The 18515-nt window shown below is 36.1% G+C and overlaps 1 protein-coding gene across 1 annotated transcript in view; it reads left to right on the forward strand.

Moving 5' to 3' along the window:
- Nucleotides 1-16416, forward strand: part of PPFIA1 (protein tyrosine phosphatase, receptor type, f polypeptide (PTPRF), interacting protein (liprin), alpha 1) — a 51180-nt gene extending 34764 nt beyond the window's left edge. The window contains exons 18-26 of the mRNA XM_010084940.1: nt 330-423; nt 5005-5086; nt 5222-5422; nt 8528-8703; nt 8802-8899; nt 10384-10559; nt 11132-11200; nt 11749-11914; nt 14593-16416. Of these exons, the coding sequence (XP_010083242.1) occupies nt 330-423; nt 5005-5086; nt 5222-5422; nt 8528-8703; nt 8802-8899; nt 10384-10559; nt 11132-11200; nt 11749-11914; nt 14593-14618 (1088 nt within the window). The 3' untranslated portion in view covers nt 14619-16416. The remainder of the gene's footprint in view (nt 1-329; nt 424-5004; nt 5087-5221; nt 5423-8527; nt 8704-8801; nt 8900-10383; nt 10560-11131; nt 11201-11748; nt 11915-14592) is intronic.
- Nucleotides 16417-18515: the final 2099 nt, after the last annotated feature.

Below are 18515 nucleotides of genomic sequence, written 5' to 3' on the forward strand. Positions count from 1 at the left end.
CAACCATAAGTGGTACGGGAACACTGAGAATTCATCTTGCAGGTGGCTGAAATGTAAGGTTCTCGGTGTGACTCCAGCTAGTTTTAGACAGCACCTATTTGAGTCTGTACCAATCTGATTTTCCTGATTTTTATGCACCATTTTGATGGGTGTTAATTTAACTAGAAAATAGTGATAGATGGGCTTAGAGGTCTGACTATGTACAATTTCTGATCAGTAACATTACAAAAGGTTAAATACTTTTGTTTAGGAAAGCAGTAGTGATTTTTGAGTTGTAACTGGCCAAAGTTGAGAAGATGACTGGTTTTTGGTTTGTTTTTTTTTTGTAGTTGGCATAGGAGAAGCAGATAGCTCCTCTCAGGATGCATTAGGTCTCAGCAAGCTTGGCGGTCAGGCAGAAAAAAACAGGAAAATGCAGAAAAAGTAAGTTATTGAATATTTTTAATCCTCTGTTAAGATACTGGTTTGTTTAAAAATGTTTTGGTTTGTTTTTTTTTTGTTTGTTTGTTTTCAGGTATTTTTGCCTAGTATGGTACTATGGGTAATAAGTCTCTGTAGATTTTTTTTTACTATTTTTTTTCCAGAACATTTATAGTAGGCATAGGTCTTGGTAAGTCTGAAACAAATTTCAGTGCTGAAAGCTTGTTGTTGAAATGCTGTAATAAACAAACTTGGAGGTAAAAGTGGACTCTTATCAAAAAGTGGACTCCTATCAACCTTTGTTAAAATTTATTATATTTAATACCTGCTTTGGGTTTAGTTGCTTTGGAAGATTTCCCAGAGTTGTCTTTGGCTGTTACTTGCTCCGGAGTGGGAAATAGCTGACAGAGTGAAAGCATGAGATGTTCTGTACAGACGTCCTTCCGTATGCGTTTGCTGGTTCCTTTCTAGCAGGTGACTCTGAAAGTCTCTCCTTCTGTGTTGCTAACTGCTGCTGTGTTTGCTAATTGTTTTCTTTCTGTTTGAGGTTGTCTTGACACTTTCTCTCATATATTTTAACTGTGAAAATCTTTTTTCCTTGCACCATACACCTCTGATTTCCTGTTTTTTAATAATTTGTGACTATTTCCCTTTTTTATGGTACTTTTTAGATATGCAGTTACCTTTTCCTAGTCATGAGAATTTTTTCAGTGTGTGTCCAAGAAAATCTTCAGTTTAATGTTCACCTTTTGAGTATCTACTGAACGCTTTGTTGTTCCCAGGCTTAGAAGAGATGAAACGAAAGACTATAACCATAGGAAAAAGATAGATATTGCTGCTAGTAGGAATCTTGACTTGATGCTTATATGGTAATACAGGAAACACTCAAATTTATGGAAGTAGGATCAAGCATTCTTTGCATTTTTCCACCCAAAGCTGAGCCATATACGTTGAACTTCAGTTGCTTCTGTTCTGTTCAGCTGTCTTTGTGTTAAAAAAGCTGACCAAGATCAGACCTGTCTTGCTTTTTTACTTCTGAAGACAGAATAGTGAACTTGAAAAGAAAGTGTGCTAATTTTCCTCTTTGCAAGAGGGATTTCTTGCAGTACCTAAGCTCTATTAACAAATAAGAATCATGCCTGGTTGACTGCTAATGCAAACCAGCAGTGTGTTGGTTTGAAAAGTCCGAATGGAATGTGGCTTTGTTTGTATAACGGAATGCTCAGCTGTTTTTCTTCAGACTGTTACACTGAAGGCAATCGTACATTATTATGATCTGGTATTTTCCCTTTTCTACCGAGCTTTAAAGTCGTACCACATCTTGGTTGAATAAATAATGTTAGTCTGGTCATATCTAAATAGTGGTAGGCCTGGTCTTTGAACAATATAGATCTTTCTCAATACCAGCAACAAATTTCATTCTAGAGTAAAACAACCTATACTGTCTTGCTTTAAAAAATTCAAAAAATGCAGTTGCAGTTAAATCATGACTTTTCTTTGTAAACATTCTGCCTTTCAAAACTGTACTGGTATGACTTAAAGTATACCTCATGCTGCATGCTGTTGGTTGCTTAAAAGGCAAGTGTCTATATTAGACAAAGGAACGCTTTTAGTTTGAAATAATTATGGGTACGTGCTTATTCACAGGAAGGTATCTGATTCAGATGTTTGTGACAGTGGGTGTTGAAGACTGTGGTGATGAACACTATACGTATCATAACGTTTAGTTTTATTACTCTTACTGCTGAGAGCAGCAGCAGGACCCTTTGAACTTCCACGAGAAGCAAATCTACTGTTTAAAAATCCCAGCAATAGACTTGAATCCAGAAGTTTCAGAATCCTGACAGGTATTCTGAACATAGGAAGTGATATTATCACAACGTGTCAGAGATCCCTTGCTGCTGTCTTGAGCTGCTCATTATCAAAAAGTGGTGAAGCTGCTCTGAATTGCTTTTCGCTTTGATATTGGAGGAGGAGGGTGGGGTTAAAACAAACTCTGGAGGCTGACTCTTCACTTCTAAAATCCTGTATTCAGCTAAAAGAATTCCAGCTACCTGAAAGCTTGGAGCAATGACAGCTAGTTCTATTTATAGTTGTCTCTAATCCCTATTTGCTTGCTTATCTTTCTGATTTCTGCATGCATGCACACAAACCGGCCGAGGGCAGTATTCAATGTCTTTACTAACAAAAACCTATTTATAGTTACAGAATTAAATTACAGCATACATTATTTGTCTGTTTTTGTATGCCTTTGAGTTCAGTTTAATCCTACTTTTTTTTTCCTTCATTGTTTTATTTTCCTTTTGTTTACCATTTGATGTGGTAGTGCAAAATCAGGGTAAGTTTACATTTATTTTAATAGGATTGTTGTGAAATTCCGATAAATCTCATTTGGATTTTTTAGCAATATATTAAAAGCTCTTAATTTGTTTTCAAAAAAGTGTAATTATGAGAGGAGATACTAGATTCAAAAGAATTTATTGTGAAAATGTGTTGCTGAAATAAATCCAATGTTGTCTAGTTCAGTGTGAATGCTAGTTCAGTGTCTTAATCCGTATGGTGTGAACTTCTATAATGGAAATATTAAACCCTACTTAAAGGGAATTAGGTTTGTAATTTGGGTTTTGAAAGTTGTGTAGCAATAGTATATATTTGTGGCAATTCATTTCCAAGGTAGATGTATTTCTGTAAACAGTTGCTCTTTGTTTACTGAATTTAAGGTTTTTTTAGTGTTTTGTTTTGGTTTTTTAGTGTGTTGTTCATCTCCTTTGTGAGCTGTGTTGCTGACGGGGTTTGCCACAACTGTGTGTGTGCTTTTCTGTGTACAAGACAACAAACTTAATACTGTATTAATCAAAAAGGAAGGCAACCCTACATTTAGGATAATTCTACTTAAAAACCAGTTATACACACAAAGTTTATTCCATACCTGAAATCAATATATAATAAGGGTATTAACGTTCCACTGATGCTCTGCCTGCCAAGAGCCGTTCCAAATACAAATACTTCAAATGGTCATTAAAGGGCCTTGTGTGTCCACAGCTACATCAGGCACCTGCGGTTTTAACATCATTTCTCATCCCCTGTGACCACAGTTTTTGTTCTCCACAGCTGGCATTGGATGCCTTTTGAATGTGTCTAGCAACAAGTGTTCCGCTCTTGCAGCAGCACATTCGACCATCCACTCCCAGTGATGTTCAGCCAACTTTTTATTAAGTCTGTAGGCATCTATCCCTTGGTTTTGTCCTCTAAGAGTTATTTCAGTAGCCAGCTACTCCTCTGACATTCTTTTGTCCTTCACGGTGCCAGCTTTATACCATCTGTTAACACTGCTGCAATATTTTGTTTTTTCTCACAAAGATATGAAGCTGGATTTTGCAATACTTCTTAAATGGTATAATTGAATGGCCTGTGAAACTAAACTGGTGTGTCAGTTGTGATCTTTCCGTAATCTGATCATGTGTTGCTGGAATGACGCGAGTTTCTTGGTGGAGCTAGAGGGGAATTGCTGGAAAAGTGGAGTTCTCCACTACAGGAAAAAAACATTGATGCACCATTTGCAGATGGAACGGCAGCTGCCTATGAATTCTTTCTATGAGATGTTTTGTGCCTGTGATATGTCTTGAACTTTCAGTTTAATGATTTTCCGTGCAAGCAAATTTTCTATCTCTTCTTGCATAAGAACAAATTCCACAATTAATTTTCCAGCTCATGGCTGCGTTCCTCTTTGAATCCATTGAATAATTTCTGCATGAAGTTATCTCATCAACATTTTTTTTGTTTGTTTCTTTCTATTTCTGTGTTTGCCTCCATCACATCCAACACTCCTTCCAGTTTGCATCACAACCTCTCCTTATGCTTTTTGATACGTTCCCTGTACTGCTCATCTCCAAAGGATTTGCTTTTTCATGGTTAACCTGATGTACACAAGGAGACTTGTAAAACCAGCAGAAATGATGCTGCAATTCTCTGTCATGTTACCGCAACCACTAAAAAGGAAAAAAAAAAGACAACAATTTTGAAGTTAAACTGCTTGGAAAAAACATTGTATTCCTTTCTGGTGAATACAGTATTAAGCATTTTATTCTGTTCTTAGCAAACAGTATTTTTTAGTATCATATTAATTTCTTTTTCTCTTTATTTAATCTTGAAACAACAAAGTGAAGCCAAACTGAATGTGTTCAGGGCTAGTGATTTGTGGGATTAATGCCACGTGCTCCGTGGTAGCAGGAAAATAGCTGATCATTTATTCCCAATTTAGAAATAGATCTTTTTGAAGCGTACAAATATGTATTAGCTTTTATGGTCTTTGTTAGTGAAATCTAGCTGCTGAGTGTCAGTAGCAGTTTCAGACACAAATTTCCAAAAGGCAAGATCCAGCATCTCTGCCACTCTGAAATTTCCTCCCTAGCTCCGCTTAGGTCACTGTGTCGTCCTTGTATGTGTGCTGTGGGTGTAAGGCTGAGAAAGGAAGAAAGCGAACTGTTGGAAAGAAGATCAGAAGTTGAATGTAGTGTTTTAAATTGTAACATCTAGTTATAACTAGTTTTTCTTTGTTTTTAATAACTCTATCTGTTATTGTAGGCATGAGTTGCTTGAGGAAGCCAGAAGACAAGGTTTGCCTTTCGCGCAGTGGGATGGGCCGACTGTGGTTGTGTGGTTGGAGGTAAGTGGTCCTTCCAAAATAAATAAATAAATTAATAAATCCTCAATGTACAGATTTACTAAGAATTTAAGGTTTTAGAGACAGGAATGTTTTCCAGATCCTGCTTACTCTCTCTTTTTTTTGTGTGTGTTTCAGCTGTGGGTTGGGATGCCAGCCTGGTATGTGGCTGCTTGCCGAGCAAATGTGAAAAGCGGTGCTATCATGTCAGCCTTGTCTGATACAGAAATACAGCGTGAAATTGGGATTAGTAATCCCCTGCACAGACTGAAGCTGAGGCTGGCCATTCAAGAAATCATGTCGCTAACAAGTCCATCTGCCCCTCCCACCTCGAGGACGGTAAGGAGTGTGATCCAGCATTAAACATCTTTTAGAACCATTAGAATTTCTCAAAATTCTACCGTAAACGTGTAACTGATAGGATTTGAGCTTCAAATAATTTAATTAAATTGTAGAGGAGCACATTGCATATAGGATGTTTCTTCCTTTCATGGAAATTAAATGAAGGAATAACTGCATTGTCTTTCTAAAGAAGTTTATGTCAGTGTAAGTATATAATCCAAAATATTTAGAGAACGTTATTTGCCTCATCTTTTGTACTCGGAAGAATTTATAACACACACAAAGTATACAATTGCATACAAAAATTTGTAAAATAGTTGGAGGCTCTTTTAATTCATGTATAAGGCCGTTAACTCCAAAATGATTCAGCCTACATAAACTAGGAGTCCACCTGTCTCTTCTGTAGTGAAATTTGACACTTGGTGTGAGTTCCCTCCCGTGAGTCTGTCTGCCCTGCGATCTAAAGTTATCTCTGAGATTCCTGGGATTATGTACTAGGCTACAAATGCATTTTTCGGATTAGAGTCAAGTGTTTGCCTGTTAATTACCTCAGTGTAAGCTATTTAGCACATTCAGTTTTGTTAATATCTTTGAAGAAAAGTGATCCATGTTAATAGGCTTTTATTCCATGCCATTACTTTCGATAGATATACCTATACTTAAGCCTTTGGAAACCATTGCTTTTGCCCATGCCTGCTCCTTACATGTACCGATTGCTTTTATGTTCTGCAACCTCTCCTCTTTGTTACTGCTTTCCTTTCACTGGATGGGATTGGTTCCCTGTGGGGTCATATTAGACCACGGGAAATGTCTGGGTAACACATGAAGAAATGGAAAATCTTACAGCCACGCAACAAACGGTTAGTTTACAGTGTTGCCACTTCCTTAGAGTGCTTTTCCTGCTTTTTGAACATTTGAATCAAGTGCCTTTTGGTCTTTTTTTTTTTTTTTTGTTTTTTTTTTTTTTTTTTTTTTTTTTAATGAATGCATTAAAATTCTGGATCATTGCTTCTTCTAATTACTAACTTTGTAACCTGCATCTTGATAGGTTTTTTTTTTTTTTTCCAGAAGGGGGAAAAAAAATCAACATTGATAAGATTGTAACCAAAACTTTTTAATTGGCAAAATGGAGATCTGATCTGATTAACTAATAGACAAACAAAATTATTTGTGCAGAAATTTTTTCTCTGTGGAAAACTTAATCAGTAGATGGGCTTTGCAACCTCTCATATGAAAATGAGTGCCTTTGTATTTTTTTTTTTACAATGCATGATGCTTGCTTTATCTAGATTTTTTTTTTTTTTGGTGTGACTTAGAGACTTGCAGTGCATTTTAAACAGTGATCTCCTTACTAAACTTAAATACTAATACGTTTGTGTTCTTTTGCTTTTCTAACCACCTAACAGGAGGATGAGGAGGGAAGCTGGGCTCAGGTTGGAAACTTTATGTAATATTATAGACTGTATGTACACTGTCACAATAATTAGAGCATGAAAGTATCTGTTTTTTCCTTTATATCAATTTCTTTTAGCGACACTTGGTGTGGCTTGGGGATGGGGAGAGGGGGAAACTACAGACTTGTCTCTGTATAAGGCATACTTGGAAGGTACACTTTTATATTTAGGTGATTTAACTATTTTAATGTTTTCTAGCACTTCCAAGATCTGGTGGTTCATCACTAAAATTTGTAAAATACTTCGTTACATAGTACATCACAAAAAGCTACGCATAAGGATTTTTAATAATAGGACTGTTGGGGGAAGAATATTCAGAAATCTTCATTGTCTTTCTGAAATATTTATCCTCTCGCTTACGAATCACCAAAATGTAGTTACTCTTTCTTAACAAGTATTGTCCTATTCTATACATTGAACACACTAGATCAAATTTTAAATTGGTGTGTTTTGGTGGGAAGTGGCTCTGCGGGAAGCCAGAGGTCCAACAAGACTTCTGTGTGCAGAAAGTCCCGTTCAACCTGGCCACCACCGCAGGTGTGCTACCAGCCATAGTGAGTCTGGATAGTTAAGTAGATTTCTGTGCACTAATTCTGTAATCCTCCTTGATTAATTGTTTTCCCTTAACGTGGTGGCAAATCCTAATTGTCTTTTCAGGCATTGAGATAGGTGAGTGTTTTATACAGGGACATAAACAAAACTCAGGATTTGCTTGTGACCCATATCTTTGGACAGCGTAGTCTCTTCTTGCTTGGCTGCCCTCCACCTTAAACCTCTTTAAGTCCCATTAACAACGCCTGGGACACCTGTTTGCAGACTGTCAGTGATAACAATCGTAGCTTGCGGGTAACATGCTCTTTCAGTCTGCTACCTAGCGATGGCGTGAAGAAATGCATTTCTGCATGGCCTTGCTCCTTTCTAGAAGATGCTTCCTCTAGAGGAGAAATAAAGCTTTTGACTTATAATTGCACAGTGAAAATGAATTACCACCCCGACTTTTGAAGAAAAGGAGCTGTTGAGTTTTGTTGCTCAAGGAATGATTAGATGCATAGTTATAAGCTCTCTAATTTTTAGAAGTTTTATCCAAAAAGTGCCTGGTGATTTGTGGGTCAAAACTAGCATTTAGAATTGCTTTTTCTTCAAGAATGGATTTTTATCTTTTTTTTTTTTTTTTTGCTTACTTGATATTAGGATCAGTTTCTGAAAACAGCTAAGAGTACTAAAAAACCCCTGGAGTTATTTCTTTGGTATCTTGTATTTATATGGTCATGTGAAAAATAAGATTTCCCCCCCCATTTTCAAGGGATACAGCATTTTCATCATCTTAACAAAATGAAATTCTATAGCGCTTGCTATCAAAACTGTATAATTAGTATATTTTATTTTTACTAGTTTTTGCATATTTTTTGTACTCTTCAACATGAAAACATTAAGGCAGTTTTACTTGCTGATGTGAATATCTAAACTTGCTTTTCTTCATGAGGTTGCCTTCTTCAGAAAACATAATGTATTTTTCTTTGCTTATCCTTACAGGCTAAGAATTAAGTAGGCATTGTTTTACTTTATTCTTTCAAATATGTGGTCTAAAAAAGCTTTTATCTTTTTCTCATTTTAATAAGCTTATGCCTTAATCTTTTAAAAACAACAGACATTAGCGTATGGTGACATGAACCATGAGTGGATTGGCAATGAATGGCTCCCAAGTCTGGGGCTCCCTCAGTATCGCAGCTATTTCATGGAATGTCTTGTTGATGCTCGAATGCTGGATCATTTAACTAAAAAAGATCTGCGTGGGCAACTTAAAATGGTGGACAGCTTTCACAGGTAAATAGATTTTAGTTGGAGACATAACTTCCAGGAAATGTTTCCTTTATCTCTAAATGTTTTTTTTTTTCCTATTTTTTTTCTTCTTTTCTAAATAGAAACAGTTTTCAGTGTGGAATTATGTGCCTACGAAGACTGAATTATGATCGAAAAGAACTTGAAAGAAAAAGAGAAGAAAGCCAGAATGAAATTAAGGGTTAGTACATTGTCTTGACCTCAGTCATTATCTGCCTCAAAAATATATTATTAAAAAAAAAAAGGTATTAGAGGAAGGAATTGTTTATAACTAAAGTGTTAAATACAGGAGATGTGTCTGGATGCAGACCCCAAGCAGTGAATCATGAAACACATCATTAAATCATTCACTCATGCAGAGATGTGCTACAAAAGCAGGCTTTTTTGAAACACTTACTGCTCTGAAGTTTGAAACAAAACCAAATGTTTCAGGAGGATGAGATTTTTGAACATGTTTAGATTTTGGTGGGGTTTTTTTCCTATTCTGACATAATTTTGCATCTATGTGGTTTTATTGTTGCTTGTGGCTGGTAATTTTTATGATGCAGCATTTTATGAAAAAATACCCAGATGACTTAGGTATTTATATCTTCGAGATTGGTGGTGATTAGTGAACAAGAGAGGAGAAAAAGAAGAAAAAGCAGGATTGGGAATTCACAGTATTTTCCAAGACTTCCCATAGAAATTTTGTCCCCTGCCTAATGTCCAGTGTCTTTTCTGACATCTTAGACTAAAATTTCAGGGTTACCTTGTACACAATTTGCTTAGAACACTCTGTGCCTCCTCTTCCCCTTTCCTGTCAAAGTGTTGGTACCTTTTGGTGGTGGTTCTACTAGTTGTGCCTGAGAACATTCCTCGGAGCTGCAGCTAACTGGCATGAAACAAGCCTGTGTTGCGGCCAGTAAGACTTTTTAAAAAAGACTCCTAAATGGTATGGCTGCATCTATTGCCTGTAGGGAATTGCTCCTTGAAACATGTAACTCTTGAATTCCCCCTGCAAATTGTTTGGGAAGAATGCTGCTTGACACAGGCCAGAAACATGCTGCGTTGTAGTTGTAACAGTATACAACTACAGTTGGTAGAGATGTTCCTGCATAGTGTAAAAAAATCTGCTTATAAGTAGAATAACTTGCTCTCATAGAGCTGTTACAGCACTTGATTTTTCTTTTGTGTAGTAAAATTTTTTTTCCAAAATACTCAGTCTGCCTTAGGTGAGGTACGAGCCCCTAAGTGACTGTGTGAAATGGAAGATCCTGTCTTCTGCATCTGCATGAGTGCTATGCCCAGCTGAACTTGTCTCGTAACCGTGACTGTGAGCCTCCCTTGTAGGCAGAGAGAGGAGATGAAGCGAGGGCTATTCTTTCTGGGTGGAAGGAAAACTACTGTATGGAAAGGATCCAACACTGAGCATTAGAGTCTAAGCATGAAGTTTTGTTGCAAATTTAGACGTTTCATGTACACCAGAAAAGCAGGGGCAGACTAGATCACAACCTAAATGTTAAACAACAACATTCTTTGAGGGCTACTGCTTAACAGAACTGATGATGAATTGTGTGTATGTGAACATCCATCCCAACATCAGCATACAGATCAAGAAGGGACTGGGGGTTTTTTGTTCAGAAAAGCTGTGTTACATATCTTGGGTAACTTTTTTTTTCTCCATAGATGTCCTTGTATGGAGCAATGAAAGAATGATCCATTGGGTAGTCTCCATTGGTCTTAAGGAATACGCGAATAACCTTCTAGAGAGCGGAGTTCATGGTGCACTTGTGGCCTTAGATGAATCATTTGATTACAATGCATTAGCTCTCTTATTACAAATACCCACTCAAAACACACAGGTAAGCACGCAGTAGTTACTTTATATAGGATTTTTCTCCCTTCTAGGAAGGCTAAAAATTGAACTGACTGGTTTTGTTTTTGTCTTATATAAGTGCGTGGCTTTCTATTCCCAGCTCTAGAAACTTTAGAAATGGAAAGCTGTCTGTTATCCTAGAAGAGAAGAACATAGAACTATGCTTTTCTTACTGTTTCCTAATTGTTAATAACAATTCTGGTTGATTAAATTTGCTTGAACAAAAAATATTGCTTGAATATTTTCCTTATAGCCCCTCTTCACAACTTTAGTGTAAAACTTATTATTTTTGTTGTTTGCTTGTTTTTATTCTGAAATACTTAAGTTTGAGACAGAAATAATGAACCTTTGTATCCCAAGGGAAGGGGGAGCTGTTAAGTCTTCTTTAAATTTAAGTTACAGCTTAAATTGTAACTTTTCACGTACTAAGTGTGTTTATTAATCTGATAAGAAGGTATTAAACAATTTGGGTTTTATTAAGTTTGAAAAATCACTATAGGTTACTAATTGCTAATCTTCTGGAATTAATTTCCATTTCTTTTGTCCTATAAACTTTAGGCTCGTGCTGTTCTGGAGAGGGAATTTAATAACCTTCTTGCTATGGGCACTGACAGAAGACTTGATGAAGTAAGTTACTTGAGCTGTTGATGCATTTTATGGAACTTTATCAGAACTGTTAAATGAAAGAATTTACCCTGCACCTCTTTAAGCTATCAACTGAATAGTGAGAAATCTTAACTTGAAATTCTTTCTTTGAGATTTTTCTGAATATATCAGCTTTTTGTTTACAAGCAGTTGTTCAAATTAAGCCTCTATATGTTAGTGTTCCCAAAGCAGCTTTTATCTGCTCCGCTCCTCATATCCCCTAAGAATGAGTGATGTGACACTTATGAATTACTGCAAGTCATGAAGTACAAACATTTAAAGAACAAATGTTTCTGAAATGTGCCGAGCACATGAATTTCCATAGTTACAGAGCTGAAGAGCCTACACTCTGGCAAACGAACACAGATTGTTGCAAATTAAGACCTTTGCTGCAGTTGCACCTGAACTGTTCTGAAAATTAACTAATTCAGTGGTGATATATTTACTTCAGATTGTCATTGTAATACTTTCAATGTCAGTAGCAATCCTACCTTTTTTTGAATTGCTAATGGTGTTTCTCAATGTAACAGGATGATGATAAGAGCTTTAGGAGAGCACCTTCATGGAGAAAGAAGTTTAGACCAAAGGACATAAGAGGTTTAGCTGCTGGATCAGCAGAGACTCTTCCTGCAAATTTCAGAGTGACAACCTCAATGTCTTCACCCTCTATGCAGCCAAAGAAGATGCAGATTGATGGTATTGATTTTGTATTATTTTAAGCATGATGCACTTTTTTGCTTGAGATTACAGAGGATTTAGTTCAAATGATCTTTTTGCTGCATAAAAGCATCTGCCTTGCGCATGGTTGGATATATAACACTGTGTTTAACCATAGGGTGCTTTATAATTTCAGGACGCTGTATTGAGTGTGGAGTTTCTTTTTACTTCATTGGAGTAACAAAATGAGAGTTATTGTTAGAAATAAATTTATTTTAAACTGGGGGGAAAAAAAACATTTTAGTAGAAGTCTTTTCATCACATGATGCATAATTTCTAATTAGCAGCAATTAGACCAATATAAGTCCCACCTCTGAAGTGCATTCATTCTAAAATGCATTGATTCTAAATTCCTTCATTCATTCTAAAAATGCATTCAACAAATTATGTGATCAAACTCCCTCAAATAATGTTGAGATTATTAAAACTTGAGTAAAAGGTGTATTTCCCCTGCCACCCCTCACCCTGCATTGGTCATTTAAATATTGACCATACCAAATCCCTACTTCATTCATTGCTGTGTACTTGATGACCTGTATGTATGTGTGTACATGCACACAGATATGTATTAAAAAAACTCAAACCCAAAAAACCCTACCTGGAAGTGGAGGTTGGTCACCCGTGACATGAGGTATCTTGTCTCTTTAAAACCAGTCTCTTTAGTACCATGAGAATAAACTTTCACTTGAATTTGTTTTACAAAACACAAATAGAAATAAATGGAAAAGGTGTTTAGCTGGAATAGACAGGACAAGAACTTCAGCATAATCTGTTGGAGTTGTTCTTAGGTTCTGAAAATTGTGTTTATGAGTAAAGCTCAAAGAAGCAACCTTTGCATCTGATGTTACTCTCTAAAATGTGAGCTGTTTTAAGTAGTCAATAGCAGAAAATATTTTCCAGAATCCATGTGGAAAATTTTGTAAATTAAAATAAGTCTTTACCATGTTAACCTCTTTATTTTTGTGATAAAAAAACAGAAAGATACAAACTACATAAATTTTTTTAAAAAATGCTTGCAAAATAACCATTGCAAATTTCTGTGTGCTACTTGGCATGCAGATTTTTTTAGATTTCTTTTTGTTAGTCACTGAAAACAGAAGTGGTTAATAGATAAACTGTAAAATAAATTCTGCTTTTTCTAACTTGCAACCTGAGAGCTGGGTGAGTCCAGTAGCTGTAATCTAATTGCTGTGAGGTTGGTTTTTTTGAAAACTAACATGCATGCTGTGTTCTGCATGTCTTCCCATGCTTCTTGAAATAGGCAATGTATCAGGAACACAAAGATTGGATTCTGCTACAGTAAGGACCTACTCCTGTTAAAGCCTTCTCCTGGTGAGTAAAGTTGATAGTTATCGTAGCAAAGCAGCTATGTATGGAATAGAACGTCAGGTACTTTAATAAAGTGAATTCACACACAAAACTGTTTCGTGTTTTCAGAGTAGATTTTTATATTGAAAATACAGTGCTTATTTCCTACAATTAGGACTGAGTGTTTAAATATTTACTTCTGTAAATGTTGTATTCTTTTGAGGGTTTTTTTAAAAAGCCCCGAAAAGGACCCATGCTAAATAGCTATGTAGAAAGTGTTGGAATCCAAGGGTTAATGAAACGGCTAGTGCAAATGGGTAGGAGGGAAGGGAGATAAATGAGGCATATAAAGGAAAGAAAATAATTCAGCGTGTGACACTGCGGTTCATACCATTTCTTTCTGAGTCTTTGCTTGGTCAAAGTTATCCCACTACAATATACTTCCAGGTTGAATTGTTAGAGGGGGAATGGCATAGTTTTCCAGTTCTTGGATACTTCATGCCACTGCGATTGTTGAGGCTGTCTGACTGGATTTAGCTACCTGCTGCCTAAATTTGGGTAGCTGTGAGCGGTGCTGACAGTAAAAGGAAGCTTGCTAACAGAAGGGTGTTTAACACAAAATACAAGTATTCTTGCTTATGAAAGATACGTTGACCTGTCTTACTCCAGGTTTTGGAATGATTTTTCTTCAGCAGCCTCTTCTGTATTTTCTTATGGAGCAGTGTTTCTCTCATTTTGCAAACAAGTCTGGAAACTAAATATTTTTATATTAAAAAAAATCCAGTGAATCTTTCTCTCGCTAGCTGGTACCTTCCATGGGCTATAAATTGCCTCTCCTCTGCTTACAGCTTCCTTCCTTCTCACCAGTAGCATCCCTCCCAACTCATGTGTTGGCCTTTTCTTCAAATTCGGACCCTTTTTGCACATACAAGTTTAGTTCTAAAGAGTTCTTGGATATGAAACGTTGAGAAGGGAAACTCTTGCACATAGCAGCTTGGATCACGTGGATCTGTCAGTTTTTAATGTGGGGGTATTTTAAATTTATTTTTTTTTTTTAGTTTCAAGATATTGAAGTTTTAAGTCTCCTCCTCCCCACTGTTCCAGGACTTTTGGTAGTCAGATGATGTAGGGTAAAAATCTAGGAAGCAGAAATACTTGACCTTGTGCATTACTTTGCATTGCAACTGAAGATGACAGAAGGCAATCAAATTGTGTATGTCATGGCATGGCAATAATTTGATGCATGACTGTTAAACTACTGAGCTGTTTATGAGAACCTTAGAATTAAATGTTTTTAAAAAAACCTGCTAATCGATTTTTTTTGTCTTTTGTTTTGTTGTTTTTTACAGTTTACCCACACTATTTCTACCGGTGATATGCAGCATTTTGAACATTTGGAATCCTTAACCTGTTAATACTTGTTAAATGGACACTTTGAGATATTTTATTACAGAGTTTTTAATTAGCAAATAAATTCATGAGTACTATAGAGAAAATATTTTAGAATCTAAATGTTTCTTATATTTATGTGACTTCTCATTTATATAGTTACTTACTTTTTTCTGTTTCTATTCAGTCTACAAATAAAATCATTGCTGATTTTTTTATTCTAATTTTAGTCTTTCCAACTGAATGTACTGTAATGCCTGTATGTATATGTCCCTATAAATAATATAGGGTTTTTGTAAATTATGCAGTTACTGTAATTATCATTGTTTTTTAATAATGAAACTGAAGGTGAAAAGGATTTTAATACCTTTGTAAAAGTATCACGACACCAAGCAGTATATATTTTGTCTTTTGGAAATGTTAGCTTAGATCTGAAAACAAGTCCAGCTTCTTTTCAGGTAAGCATTTGTTGTTGTAGAAGGTATGGTACACGATTGTTCTTCTTTTTGGAACTGTACCTTTCCACAAAGAGGATTTGTCAAATAGTGGGAATTTGTCTTTATTTAAAATAGAACTTGTTTGAAAAGCTGGGAAGAACTATAACACTATGAAACACGTTTTAGAAGTGATTGACTCAGTCATAACACTCTGCTGTATTTGTATAGTGTATCTTCACAGTGACTGAAAACAAGCCATAAACCCAAGAACTGTTTGTATTTTTTTTCTTTAACTGAGGAAGATAGACTTCATAATAATTCCTGGTCGTAATCCACAGGCCACAGAGAGGTTTTTTTTGTCCTAGATCTTTTAGATTGAAAATTTTTGTGGCAAGATGCTGGTGAAACCAGTTTTACTGGACCAATCACGAAGCACTGCAGTCTTATGTCCAATGAGTAGTGAACGATGAAGGTACAAGGGGCTGAAAACTAAAGCAGTGCAACTCCTAATAAAGGCCTTACTTTTCTTATGTAAGTCATCTTTTGTGTTCTGTACACTTGTTCTAAAGAGTTGTCTGGACTTTAATTGGATGGTTGTAGCCATTTTGGACTGTATGAGTAGAAGATGTATCCCATGCTGGTATAGAAAATGGCAGTAAATGGCGCATTAAAAAGCCAGCAAGAATCTATTCGGATGGTGCATTATTTATTATGCAACGATATATATAGCATGTCTTTTTTCTTATATTGTTTTCCACTTTTAACTTGCTTGTAAAACTGAAATTCATTGTCACTGTTCTGTTTTTTCTATTAATCTTTTGTGTATTTTCAGATTATGTAACAATATGTACAGTCTACTTTTGAACTATTTTTATCACAGTATTATTTATTGCTTTCTTTCAGTAAAGTACTGATGCATTTTTCCACTGCCAATAAAACACTATTGAAAAGCTAAGATCTAATTGTATGCAGGCAGATACTTTTGTGGTGAGTGGCTAATGTCAATAAAGCATCTTCATGATTGTTTGCTGCCCTGTAGATCTTGTGTCAAATGATGACTTTTCTCCAGTAGACAAATGTTCCGTTAAATGTGACATTTTCTTTGGAACTGTTCAAGTTCACGTGAGTTAATCACTTTTTGAAAACCAGTTTTCAGACGAAAACTGCTTTATTGCCTTTTATTGCTCATAGTTAGAGCTGTGATTTACTTTTAAAAATAGTCACAAAAACTATCACGCAACTTCAGTGGATTCTGATCCTTGTGATGAAGATTGAAGTGCTGTTCTATGGAGCAGCAACAGTTGCTTTGTTAATAAAATGAGGTTATGACCATTTTAATATTTGGGGAGAAACGAAGAGTTGAGAGAACCAGTACAAAATTGGGTCACAATAGGGCTGTTAATGTCAATTTTAATATATTGTAAGCCATGTCTTGTGTAGAAGAGAAGACAGAAGGATAAAGTTACAGAATAATCAAAGCGGTAGTGAAGCATATTTCATCATGTCCTCTAGATCAACAGCAGGATGTGGAATGCATGGAATGGAGAAATATTGTGATTGATGCTTTAAACATTGTTCAGTAATGCATCTGTTTGCCTAGCTTGTCTGTATGAGTTGCTATCTGATTATTTGCGGTCTCTTTTATATTTTCAGAGAATCTCTTTTTCTAGAAAAAGCTAAAATGAAACTGCAGGAGATCCTGACTCACTGTTCAGCTAAACCTCACCGTTTAGAAAAAAATTGCATAGATGTTTCTGGTCACTGATGTGATAGTGGGTGTTCAAAGTCATGTATTGTTGCTTCTCAAAAGTGAAAACAACGCGAAATAGACTTGTAAAATACAGAAAGAAAATACGTTTATTATTTTAAGGCTGTAAAACCTTAACTGTTATGGAACAATGGAACTGACATGAGAGCTAGAATAAATGAGTGAAATAGAAAAAGCTTTCACAAACTGGCAAAACTTGTGTGTTGACTTCCTTCTGAATTACACAGCAAAGAGAAATTGAGAAAAACACTTCTCACTCAATTTCAGTAAACCTTCTCGGAAAGAAAAACATGCAAGTGCATGTGTAAAAGGCATATGGCCATGCTACAGTAAAGCTCGGTTAAATATAACTTCTTGTAAGTTGCTAAATGTCTTCAAAGACATCATTGGGAAGAGTGCTATAAAAATTAAAGTATGCATTTTATCTGCAAAAGGGGATGGTAGAATTACCTGAGAGAACTTTAAACTTCCAATTTTTGCATGTTTAGAGGACAAGGAATTGCAAACCAGATGTTTTAAGTTACTTAATTTTCTCCTTCAAAACTGATGTAGAACTAAAAGATGAGAAATTGCTTTTGCAATGTTATGGACAGTAAGTGATTTATCATGCCAAAACTCAGAGCAGCATGGGTGGAGCAGTTCAAAGCAGAATTCTTGGTTGGAACTCGGTAGACTAAAGACTGCAAAAGTAATTTTCAGATAAACATAACATTGTGTCAATTTTTTTTTTTTTTTGAGAGGTGACATTTTTGTGGAAAGTAAGGAGTTCCTTTGCCTTCAAAAGGAAAGTGTTTTTTCACTTGATAATTCCATTTTCAGGGTCGCAGTTTTGGTGCACTGCATAAAACTCAAGTTATTCTAAATTTTATTGATTTTTTTGTTAATAGTGATTTTTGCAAGAAAAAAAGAGGCAATTGTAGTATAATTGAGGTGGTAGCACCTTGTGGTTTTATGTGGCACATAGGAATGGATGTATGAAAAGTGATATATCAGGTGATAGAAAAAAATAATGGAGCCTGTTTATACTGTGAGCTGCCTACATTTGGCTTTAGGTGACTGGGAGGTCACTGTTCCGCTAAGATTTGGAGTTGGTAAATCATGTTCCTCCCTCCAAAACTTGTGAAACTCTTCACCTGGCTTTTTTTTAATCTTACCCTTCTTACGGTTTGAATTGTGCATTTCTTTGTAAAGTTTTTCGCTGGAAATGTCAGTCCTTAGTCAGTTTCCCTCCTCCAAAAGATACAAACAGTGGGCACACACCTCTTAAGGGTTCAGGCTGCGTTTTACACCCCCATTGTTCTCCTTTCGGGATCTGTTTAATTTAGATGCCCTGGGACCCTTTTGCCCACTGCTAAAGCCAAGGAAACCCTTCCAGACACCCCAGCTGCGATTTCCAAAACACGATGATGCAAAAGTGCGAATTAAAATGAAAAACTAAAAGGAAAAAAGCGTGTTCAAAGCTCTCCTGTAGCCTTTTTTTAAACCCCTGACGGTGCATTTTTGAAATAGTGCTGCTTGGTCATCTGCTTCTCCCCAGCGATTTTAGAAAACAGGGAACGCAGTAGCTACAGTTTGGATTTTTTTTTCATATATCTATATCTTCCCCCCTCTTTTTTTTTTCCCCGAAGGACTCGGCTGTACCTCCTCTCCACCCCCGGGCTGTCCCGCAGCCCGTCCC

This window comes from Pterocles gutturalis, unplaced genomic scaffold (assembly GCF_000699245.1).
Source record: "Pterocles gutturalis isolate BGI_N339 unplaced genomic scaffold, ASM69924v1 scaffold19030, whole genome shotgun sequence".
Classification (NCBI taxonomy): Eukaryota; Metazoa; Chordata; class Aves; order Pterocliformes; family Pteroclidae; genus Pterocles; species Pterocles gutturalis.